The 12,480-nt window shown below is 38.0% G+C and overlaps 1 protein-coding gene across 10 annotated transcripts in view; it reads right to left on the bottom strand.

Moving 5' to 3' along the window:
- Slo (calcium-activated potassium channel slo) overlaps window positions 1-12,480 on the bottom strand; it is a 102,345-nt gene that overhangs the window by 14,074 nt on the left and 75,791 nt on the right. For 5 of the 10 annotated variants that reach the window (XM_071795296.1, XM_071795304.1, XM_071795295.1 and 2 more), the window contains exons 12-17: window positions 11,648-11,803; window positions 11,106-11,182; window positions 8,278-8,346; window positions 5,585-5,635; window positions 3,232-3,252; window positions 877-939 (exon numbers count right to left, since the gene is read on the bottom strand). In XM_071795296.1, coding sequence (XP_071651397.1) covers window positions 877-939; window positions 3,232-3,252; window positions 5,585-5,635; window positions 8,278-8,346; window positions 11,106-11,182; window positions 11,648-11,803 — 437 coding nt within the window. Of the gene's footprint in view, window positions 1-876; window positions 940-3,231; window positions 3,253-5,584; window positions 5,636-8,277; window positions 8,347-10,541; window positions 10,578-11,105; window positions 11,183-11,647; window positions 11,804-12,480 lie in introns of all 10 variants that reach the window. The other 5 variants (XM_071795302.1, XM_071795301.1, XM_071795299.1 and 2 more) reach the window with 5 other exon arrangements.

Raw genomic sequence — 12,480 nt, 5'->3', positions numbered from 1 at the left:
TTCGAAAATTTTTGCGACTTTATGAAAAAATTAATTTACTGCAAAATATATTCTACAATAATCGTTAGTTGAAGAAAACAATTGTGGATATTACGTTTGGGAAAATTGCCTGTTCATTCGCTTTTTCGTAAAAACGATGATATTTATGAATACATGATAAAGCAAAATGAATAAATAATATTAAAAACAAGTTTTGTAGGACTACCGAATGCTATTGCAACTATACTAAATTGTGTTTTGTGCAAACTAGTTCAGTGAATTTCAGAAGATTTGAAAATATAAAACCAAATAATTATCTGACTTCTTATAAATCATAAAAGATAGGACATAATTTTATGTAATAAAGACAATAGTCATTAAAGTAACGTGACATAAATTTATAACTTTAAATATACACTACACTAGAAATAAAATGACGGAAAAGTATGAACAGGTATCGAATCTATTAAACAACTTCATGCAATGCTGTCAATAATGGAGAAAGTAGTACACACGAGAGCAGTGCATTAACATACACAATCATAATTAGAACAAAAGGCTGACATTTCATTACTTATCAGGTTTTTTTTTCACTTTCTCCAATGTTTCAGCAACACAAAATTAGCGCGTTAAACTTCAATAAAAGAAAAAAAAATCTTAATCGAACACGACGTATCAAGAACCTATCGCTCAAGCGAGTTTTGACGAAGCGTATCAAGTGCGGAAGATCAAATTTCCGATGTCAATCGAGAGCAGTAATTTCTTTTTAGGATCGTCGTATCTACTAATTGTCAAACACCTTCTCGTTAGTGTATATTCGTGTCGTATTGCCAATCGAAATTAGAAAGGGCAGCTTGCGAGACTGTAGCATGGTTTTTGATTGAGGTGTAACTGTACCTCTTACGTGAACCATCTTGGGCAGTTCTGGCGGAGTGAATGTGGGGGGAGGATGGTGGTCGTCTGTAACAAACCACTACACATGTTAGCTACCCTAACTAATTACCTAAGGCCTAGTCGCTACTCTATCGCGTTGGACAGTACTAAATCTGCGTTAATAACTAGAAGCGAAGTTCCGTTTCAGCGTCGCACGACAATACTGATAATTCGGAAATCGCGTCAGAGAGATTTTATTATATTTACTAAACAAAAATTGTAAGAAGAGTCTTTCCTTACCTTGCGCTAAAATCTAGGAGAATAACGAGATATAAAAACATCAAAATTTGATCATTATATACATATGGAGGGGTAAAAACCACAGTGGTGTAAGTCAAATTTTTAAAAATATTTTCTTGTGTGAATAGATGCACTTTATATATTGTACAGATATTGCATCTATGCACACGAAAAAATATTTTAAAAATTTTGACTTACACCACTATAGTTTTTACCCCTCCATATATGTATGTAAGCCATTGACTAAAAATTTATTTATATAGATGTTAATATATATTAAATCGATATATATAATAATTAAATGTAAGATATGACGTTTACGATATCAAGCTGAAACGGCCTTTCAGTATTGCGCTAAGAACAAAAAAATAATCGTAAAGAAAATAACCACTAAAATTGTATAAAGACAAATGTGTAATTTTCAAATTCTAACAGCTAAAAGTACGGTTCGTGGACAACATGGACGAATTAATGATTGAGGTCAAACAGTTTTTATGAGAATTTTAATATTAAAACAGACTTCGTCCATATTGCGGGAACGTTATACAAGACAGGTACTAAAATCGATCCTACGATCATAAACGTGCGGTGTGCCCAAAACATTCCTAATTCATGCCGAAGATGACGCAAACAGAGAAGACGCGATCGATATCGAGCAAACTTGCGTACGTGGCGAGTTTTGCTTATTTCCAATCAGCGTACGTGAATAAAAACGATCCGTCGTCTCCGCTCACGTCAATAATATTATATCTCGTCCTAAGCATGCAATAATGTAGCCTTACGGAGTGAATATTTACTCGGCATTGTCAGTGCGCGCTTTGCATCCTCCGGGAAAGAGAATTCACGTGCAAAACGACAAAGACTTTGCGAAAGCTCAGGAGGAATTGAAAGAGTGCATAAAAGATCATAGAGCTTGTCTACTGAAAGCGCAAGGAGAATTCTCTTTTTGGATTCCGACGTGAATTTCGCCGTCTGCGGGACGGGACGAAAATGCGCCGACGATTGCGACCCTGCGTTTCTGTTTGTTACAATTGACATTATCTCGAGGCCGACGGTGTGACACGAGCGAGAATAGATTGCGATTCATGCGAAATTCCCCCTTTACGCACTTACTCGAGGCCTCGCTGAGCGAAATAACGCCACGCTAATTAGAAACTGTACACGTAGCGACTAGCGACTGTTCGTCTTTACTCGGAGAATCAAAGTATGTCCCCTTTGACACGTTCCTTCCAAGGTAGCGTTCTCAGAAATTGCGCAAAGTGTAATTCCCTGTTTTCCTTTAATTATACCCGAGATTGCAGAACTCCCCGGCTTTCTTGGAAAGATGATGTAAACGGGGACTAATAAGCAAATAATTAAAGTCGCCAAATCGAGTTGATGAGTGAGATATATTGCGCTTGAAAATAGCGTCAGAAAATTATATTCTCGCAGTCAAATCTTTAGATGCAAAATACAATAAAAAATATCACAAAATTTTCACTGCTAAATATTGTAGACAGAGCTGGCCTGAACTTGACACGCTATCTTTCCCCATTTAATTCAACCCATTCTTATTTGACCTGAAATTGACGTGATATCTATCGCAATGTTTTTTTATTTGAAATCATTATTCTTCAAATTTTGTTTGATTCCTGCACGACGCTCTGTGTTTGAGAACATACATAGAGCATATTTCGACCATGTTCGATGAGATACAATAAGTTTCATCTCGTAACTCAACCTGTCGATCTGACTCGTTTGCTTGTCAGATCAGGCCGGTTGGAAAATGAGGGACAGTTCCAAGGCGGGATGTTCGAGTAAATGTGCAAAAGGTAAGTACGCTTCATCGGCGATAGCGCCTGCGGTTGTACAGCATCGCTGCGTAAACCCCGATGAATCTCCGCGTTTTATTAGCCCCTACGCATATCTATAAGAACGCGTGGCAACGCGTTGTGCGTGCGTATCGCGAACTAAATTACGCCTTCTCGTGAACGCGACCGCGGCCGGGGGAGATTGTACGTGAAATTAAATAATATGTACAGGAAGAGAAATGCATATATATAAATTTTAATATACATCCGCGTTTTTCGCTGGACTTACTTGCGTACAAGAGGTCTTCACCTATGCGGAGTGGTGGAGGAGACGAGGAGAGAAGATAGATTCGGACAGATAGACACATATAGAGAGTTAGTTAAAGAGTCTTTGCTTGCGGATCTCGTGTTCTGTCGTGAGCCCGTGCGCGCGCGCGCGTGTGTGTGTGTTTGTTATTTCTCGCGTGTAAATTACGTATGCGTGTATGTGTGATTATGTAAGTGCCTATACGCGTGTGTGTGTGTGCGTGTGCGTGAATGTGAGTGTGTGTATTTTGACATTTAATGCGATTGCTGATGCGCGCGTGTTTCGTCGTGTATAATATGCACGAGTCGTAAGATGAGTGTGTATAATGCGCGGCTCTCGAATGAGCGATGAGAGGTGCCAGTGTGTGTGGTATATCTTGCGTTAATTAATTGACGTCTGTCGCGCTTCTCTTACGCGCGCATCGCTCACGTGTACACGTCTATCTAAACATCGTGAAGATGTGATGCTCAGCCGGCAAACACCGATCTGCTTCCGAAAGAGAGGGAGAGGAAAAAAAATAGTATGGCAATCGGAGTAACGAACAGAGGTTTGCACCAACGTTTTCATTGATCATCTCCGCGCTGTTGGCGAAATCAAATTGTCCGCGAGGTCGCTCCGATGGCCAATAATTTTTTTCATGGGACAGAACACTCGTTGATGTCGTGCGCGACAGTGCGTTTATTGCCGTCAATCCAAGAGCGACGTTCATCTGACCGTTAATAAAGTGAATGGCTATCGGTGGTGCGCTAGCAATATCAAGCGTGACGTTGACGCTGAGAGACTCAAAGAGTGTTCTGCGAAACTTTCAAAACACACAGGTACTCCATATCCAGCGGTAAAACACTCATGTGTCGATCACGAAACATTTATGACGTCGAAAATATTTTAAAGAATATATACCGAAGCAAATATCAAGTTACAACGACGTTAGTTTCTTTGCGGTATTCAACGATCGTTGCCCCTGCCACAGGACGAGTAAAAATCCACGAGTATAATAAAGGGCTAATTCTAAAGTATCTCTAATTACACGTCGAGTTATTAAATATCGAACACCGATGCAAGGTTGATTGGAGGTAGTTTAATACTTTCAAGGCAATCACATCACCGCCGGTTCTCGATTACGATTAATTTCATAATTCACTCACAACAATAACCATTGAGTAAACACTGACAAACTTTTAGGAAAACTACATTCAAAAACGACACTGATAGTAGTGTAATATCAGTTGCAAAATAGTTAAGAACACCACACCAATAGGGACTCAAACACTAACGATGTTCTACGCTGGAGCCATTTATCAATCCGAACGAACTTTGGGAGATTAGCACAACGACATTAATTTTGTTATGAAAACTTATCGCGAAATTATGTAGACCAAGCAAGGATAGAGTGAATATTTCGTATTAGGCGTACGAAAATTCTGTGACACGTTTCGCACGTTGTGCTAGTCTTTTTAAACATGTAAATGGTAATTTTCTTTTGTGTTCGGTAATCTTTCGTTTATATAAACCGCGTGAAATTTATCGATAAAATAGGTCTTGACGAGCAATTTATTGGGTAGAAAAGAATTTATTTGATAAAAAAAAATTAATAACACATTTAATTAAAGTTTATCATTAATTCGTCGTATAATATAAATTTTATAAACTATTGTAAATACAGAAGTTATGAATACATATATTAAGTCTTCATAATCGTCAAGACCTCGAATCGAGGTACAGTGACTAACTTTTCCAGATTAGAAAATTTTGCCTTTTGCATAATATACTCGTCAAGCAATATAATTATATAACAAGCGATATAATTATATAAAATCGCATATGAGACCATTTATTTATTTACCATTATTTATTTAAACATGACCTTTGAATCGATCTTATTTGACGTGAAAGATAATAATCCGATAATATTAAAACACAATTAAAAATAAAGTCCTCAATTGATATGCCAAGACATTATTATATGTAAAATTGTATTGCAGATTTATTTAGATGTTTTTAATAAGTATCACAAATTCATTACTTTCATTGCTTTGAAATAATTACAATATCACATCACATACCCTTTGTGCATCGTATAAAACGAAGAAAGTTTCTTTTTATTTATATATATATCATATATAATTAATTAAAATTATTACTTTGTCATCATATAAACGTTGATGTTTTCTCGAGTCAAAGGCCATGCTGCTCTGTCCGGAATATTATGGCTTTCTTTTTCTATTTTTCACAATCACACTTCGTTCGATGAATTTACTTAAAAAATCTCCGTATTTCCGGGATTAAGATAAAAGAATGACGTTTGATACACAGTCTACACACGGGGGATACGTACTTGCTCTTCCAACCATCTGAACAGCTCGCACGCCTTTCCGGAATGTGGCCACTGCCCGAAGGGAGGAGAACCAGAGCTGTTAGTTGTCACAACCAAAACAATGTCAACCTAGATGCGGGGGTCTCAACGGGTATGGGATCTAAATCCGTGGTCCCGATCGATATGTCACGTTTAGTGCGATTTATCAAGATTAGGATATCACAGAAATTTCCGTATTTTCTCTCTGTTTTTCGATTTAACTCTCTTCTTCTCGATTAAATTCAACTTCAAAACGATATAAAATGTTTTATAAATTACATTCGAGACTAGTTTTAATCAATCATACGTGTATGATTTTAACTCGTGTGGAAATCGTTCAAAAGATAAAAGATTGGATTTCGAAACAAAGATCTAGTCAAATGTCACTAAATTGATATTTAAATCGCAAATATATATTCCAGCTTTGGCGAAAACGTCGTGCAGCTTACTGTAACGTGACCTTCGATGGAGAGAGTCATTATTAACACTGGTGTTACAATGCACAGTTTACTTCGGCCTACTGTGAGGGTCGCAACATATAGAGATTATAATTATATATCTGCGCTGTGCGGTTATATTATAATATAAACCTTGTTATATATTCAGGGAATACGTATTGAAAAAGGAACTAAATATTTCTTCAGAAGTCAATGTCGGTTGCAAAGTGTCGGCGTTATTGTTGTGATGTTAGTGAGTGGTGTCAAATATGCTCGATATGTGAGAGGGAAATGAGGTATTTTTAGCCGATGTATTCGATAAACCCTGGGCATCGATTATCATCGTCCCTGTAAGCTGTTTAAGCTCATGGTTAAGCTTATACGTCTTGGTGCTCTTTCTGGTTGCGTGCCGAATTCAATTAATCAACCCGCACTTAGCGACATTGAAAGTTTATCACGGAAACGGAATTCCACGTGCACTAGCAAATCAATATCATACTTAATAACGCACTGCTGCAGCTTTTCTTAGCTATTAAAACATTTTTGGAGTTAAAAATAAGAAAAAGAGAGACCATATCATATGTATTATACTTGAATTACTTCTTAAATAATATTGCTAAAAATTTGACATAAAATATATGTATGGAGTTCTAAATGTACCTTTAATTAAATGCAAAAATAATTATAAATGCATATATTTGAACAATCGCACAACATTCTCGAGACGAGCATCTGTAACCATACTTTTAATTTCGTAATCATTATTTCAATTAGCATAATAAATTTAGACCAAAATTAGCACAAAAATTGCTGCAATAAAATTTGATTTCATAACGATTAATTATTTCTTATGTAAGTATGGGGCAATAAGAAAACGTTTTTCGCGAAAGTCAATACTGGAGAGAATGTTATATTTACTAATATTGATACTTATTCATTAATTTCTAAATTTATAAGTGCATAGCTGTATGATTTTTAGGACCACAACTTTCACGAAAAGCGTTTTGTGCAGAAACAATGCAAACTTTTACATGTTAAACATATATATATATAAGGTGACCCAAATTAATAATGTTACTTATGTTCAATTATACATGTAGACGAAACCTAATATTTTATATACGTTTAACATTGGGTAACCTTATACATAAAAAGAAATTCCAGTTCCAAATCGTCACGCTTATTGTCGCAACAATCGAAATGCGTTCTTTCAAGAAAATAAATCGGCCATCGTATGCGCGTTACACGAACGAGATGCGTGACAATATCTGGAACTGGTGAAACATATGAATTACCAATAAAAGTCCACGTAAGCACACTGAAACAACAGTTAAGAAACGATAATCGTTAGCAAGCCTGAAATACGGTATGAGCAAACTCGTCGACTGGTGTTAGGTGGCAGCCATTTAACGTGAAGACACAAAATATATATACGACTCGGCAACGTGCAAGAATGCGTTTCTGCGCGAAAGCGGCCATTGTATCGCACTTGTGACGAATGAAGCTAAACACAATACGCAATAATTAATCGATTTTTGTGCGACGTATGACCATCCGACGTATGTCCAACCGGAGTGCTTGTTACTGTCGGCCCCCGGCCTATGTGTCGAAGTAGGAGAAGAAGCGGCGAACAATGTTAGTGCTACGTAACGTAACTGTATGCTACTATTAGAGGGCGATGCTCGATAACTCGCTCAATGCCATCAGCTCTAGCGAAAGCCCAACGATAAACAGTATCGGATCGTACGGATCCGAGTGGCAGAGTATCGTATACGGGGTACTGTGGAGTAAGTGCACGTGGTAAGTGAGACGATTAAGTCCGTCGGTTTGGCTGTTGTACGTTCAGTATCACTTACGCCATCTTACCTCATTACACAATCAAGGCCAACCTGATTCTGCCGGACGCCGAAAGAAGCATTTTCTTAATTTCGCAAACGAAACGATACGCGAATATTTGCTGCGACCGCGCGATTTCCCAATACGTGAATATAAAATTACATGCCGCGCGCGTCCGGCAGAATGCATTTTGTCAGGATAATGAACGTGGATCGAATATGCTGACTATTCAAGCGTCGACTTTAAGGAATCGTCTCTTTTAAAAATAAAAACTCAATATTGTTAATTGAAACCAATCGATCTGCCTGCTTTATGCTGACAAATTCTCGCAGAAGCTGCGACAGGTGGATATGCGTATATGGATACAAAATGGATGGAGGAGGAAACCGGCAACAGGCATACCGTCGAGGTAACTGCTGTAGGCAGTGTTTCCCTTCACCATGCCGGTCTGCATCATCATCATCCCCACATCTGCAAAAATCCAGCGATCGACCCGGACACGGGTTTGTAAGTTACAAATAAAATGAACAGACACATCATATATACATGGGAGAAAAACGTGAACGGCTTCACGATGCACTTTGTTTCTTCTCTCTCTTTTTTATTTTTTAGTAATGTATAGCTTTTGCGGAATTCGTATGTGCACGTACGCGCGAGCAGAATGAATCGTGCGTGTGTGTCGTATAACGTATGCAAATACTGTAATCCAGATACTAATCACACGAAATTTAGGCAGAAATTTGACGAGTAAAATTATATATATAATTTCGTTTGTAACATTGCAACGTAATCATCATATATGAGCTAATGAAATAATATAGTGACGAGAGGATTATCGCGATTCCGCGTTGGTTCACGTACGAATTCAAACACGGTATTAGTCACAATATTTACGTTCAATCACAAATGAGAATACACTCGGTACATCCAAGGTATGCAACACTGGAAAAAAATAGAAAATAAGCTCGCTCATCGGGCAAGTTACCTTTCCTCGTCCCCCACCGAAATTCTTTGTAAACCTAAAAATTAACGTTGATCGACATTGCGGATCGCCCGGTGCTCGAGCGGGGCACGAGCACCGGGAACGTTGATTGCCCAGGGTTTAGGGTAAGTTTACCGTTCCTGTATATGGACAAGACTGATCGTGCGATCAGTTAAGCGTAAGTCACTACTCGGGGGAGACTCGTGTGGATATGGTCGTGTACGTGGTCGTGTACGAGTGTACGCCTGATGCGGTATGTCGCGTGTGACATGGACGGAATTGTCGGACAGAGGTGACGCGTGGCCTTCCCCCCGATATGCCTTGAGCGGCATCACCCGGCACGGGGATGTCTCGACGTTTGTGGAGAATGGATGGGGTATGCTCCTGCCATTGGCGCACCACCGGTCGGCGATCCAATTTCACCGGTGATTCAAGAACGAGAAACGTTCGGCGAACGTGAGAACGCGCGTGAATGCGGTGGAAGACGCGCGGCTCGATCGGGCCGATCGATCGACCATGAGGTCTCATCGATAATACAGCTAACACGTTGAGAGAGAAAGAAAGGGAGAGCGAGAGAAAGGGGGAGAGAGAGAGAGAGAGCTGGCAGACGATCGAAGAAGATAGTTTTGGAATGGAGACAGCGCGAGATAGAGAGAGAGAGAGAGAAAGAAAAGAAAGAGAGAGGGTGAAGACAGACAGTGTTCGAGAAAGAAGCTGTCATTACCATTATGGCGAAAACAGGTCCAAATCCGGGAACTATTCATGCATGCAAGGCGAGCGAGAGGGTCACACACTAGTAGTGCAGGCTATAGTTTTCGTTCTCGGTCAGGTGGACATGCGCCAACTGACTGGACTTTCGGAAATTACTGTGTTGAACTCGGTACTTCATTTATTTTTCACGTCATTTCTCGCGACTGGAGCGAGCATAAAGGTTTCCGTGAAATGAAATTAATTGATCATGCTCGTCGCATGGCGTGGCACATAAAATCACGACGTTTGACCTATTCGTGCGTAGGCGCGCAATGAATTTTCTATGTAATTTGTTGTAAAATATGTTCCGCTCTCGCGGTAGCTTTTACTGTTGGTCGCAATTCCAAAAATCGTCGCGCATCGGTAAATCTTTTCTAAAAAAAAACAACGAGAGACGTGACGGTGAAAAACGAACAAGTACCCGATTATATAGCATCGCCTTGGGGATTGTGTCTTGCAATGAAGATTAAAAATGCAATCATCGTTGTGCTGATAATCATCGTTATTATGATAATTATTCTCATAATCATCATCTTGGCTTGCAAGAGATCGATTAATGTCGGAGGCAATATATGTATCGATAAGACACAAAGAGAGAGAGAGACAGACGGAAAAATACAGACAAAGAGAAAAAGTGATAGAGAAAGACAAAAAGAGATAGAAAAATAGAACAGGAGAGAGGCAAGGGAGCAATGAAGAATGAGAGTAACTTAATAGAAAGACAAAATATCGCAAGGCGCGGAACAGAGTTTTAGTACAGAGGCAGAAACAGTAGACATGTACAATCAAGTTGATGTTTGGCGAATGGAAGGATTGGATCAAGAGCTAGATCGTATACAAAAGGGCAAGAAGATTAAAAAATAAGTGATTAAGAGATAGTCACAGAGATGACAGTAAAGTATCAGACTTAACGAACGAGTGTGAGAGACGTTACCTAAATCCCGGCCCCAGGAGCGCTGCTGCTGCCCCACTAGATCATATATCACAATAGGATGGTATCACAACCATGTCACTTCGTTAATAATCGCATTTATTACTGTTATCGCGCTCTCAAGGGCAAAGGGCAAAGAGGGTGAGCCGGCAGAAACCGGGGTGAGTGTGGAAGAGGGAGAGGGAGAGATAAAGAGAGCTTCCTATGTCATCCGTTTGCATTTATACGTTACTTTACGTCGAGACGTTATAATTTTGCGAGTCACATCAAAGGCACGCTCCATCAATATCGATTGACAGAGAGAGCAAAGAATGAAAGGTAAATAGATAGATAGAGATAGAAAAAGAACGGGGAGAGAAACCTCGTGTGAGACTCGCAATCTCTATCGATAGATCGAGCGCGTTCTATGTACAAAATACATCTGTGTACAGTTTATATGTTAGATATATAGACATATGTATATATATATATAATTGGCAGAGAGAAGACCGGATGTCATTTAGCAGAAAATTTGGCAAAAATCGAGAGAAAGGCTGTTTAAAGGATCACTGGGCCAGAAAGACTTACAATTTTTGCACTTGCACTTCTTGATCAGAGTCTCGTCTTTAATCTCGTCGTGGCATGCTTTGCAATAGAACCACGCCCTGGAAATGAAAGCATAAGAGAGACACACAATTATTATTCATATAAATTATAAAAGATTATTTAGATATTTTTTTAATTAGGGAAAAAAATCAAACAATAAATCGGAAAGTACAGAATTACAGATTAGTTACAGGAGGTGATTGTATACAGTCTAATTAATAAAATATTATAAAATAATGGAAAAAAGGCAATAAACGTATTATGTCGTAAAGAAATTTTGCAATACATTGCAAAAAATTGCAAACCTTTGTTCTAAGCTATATTACATAAATTATTGTTGCATTTTGACATTAAATATGTAGTCTTAACTAGTTCGAACCTCTTTAGCTTGCGTTGAATATCGCCTTATTTAAATAATTAGCAATCCTTAACAGAGTTAAGCAAGAATGTGGGTTACCATATTTAAATAAGCTCTTCCGCTAAAATCCTTTTAGCAATATTCCGAAATATTCGAGGATTCTTACCGCTTTACTTCGTCAGCAGATTGAGCAATGAAGAATCCCTGAGTATTTGCAGCGATCTTGGCACCACGTGGGTTAATCGAAATTTTACTGTCGGAGCCTCCTTCGCCCTTTATCTCGATAGCCAGCAGCAAGAGCTTCAGTTTCGTGAAGCACAACCTACGACGAAGTCCATACGTAATATTCAATGTCTCGATGCAATTAAGTATTAAAATAACAAAAAGCTTAAATATATTTTGCTGTGTTTCAATGCGATACACTTATGAATGTGGCAACATTGTATGCAAAAAAGTGGCCAACAATAAGCGACTAGAAATACTGCAAAGATATCATCATGATAATGAGTTGTGTTTCAACAAATATATTAATATGCAATAATATCTGAATAACGTTGCTTATAATATAAAAATTTTTACAGCAATAATGTCAGTATAATAATTACAAAACATCTTTAACCAAATAGAACATTAGAAACAGATAGTTGAGAACAACTCAATATCGTTCGTGTAAATAATAAAACTTGAATTCGTAAGAAGAACTTCTATTGCTCATGTGAAACTATTTTCGTTTTAGTTTTATTATAAAAGAAACATTATATAAAAATTAACGGTATAATTCTATAATTACTCTAATAATTCTGTAGTGTAACTACTATACAAATGTTTGCATACGAATGCAAGCTTTATTCTTTGCACGGTAAGATTTATTCAATGTGAATGCAGCATAAAGTATTGTCAGATTGTATTTGTGTATATTTAAAATGCATAATATAGAACAAGATAAAACTACTATATTTATTTAAGATTTACATTTTTTCATTTAAAATATTACAGCCT

Source organism: Temnothorax longispinosus, chromosome 12 (genome assembly GCF_030848805.1).
Source record: "Temnothorax longispinosus isolate EJ_2023e chromosome 12, Tlon_JGU_v1, whole genome shotgun sequence".
NCBI classification, from domain to species: domain Eukaryota; kingdom Metazoa; phylum Arthropoda; class Insecta; order Hymenoptera; family Formicidae; genus Temnothorax; species Temnothorax longispinosus.
This window is presented reverse-complemented; position numbering and strand designations above follow the sequence as displayed.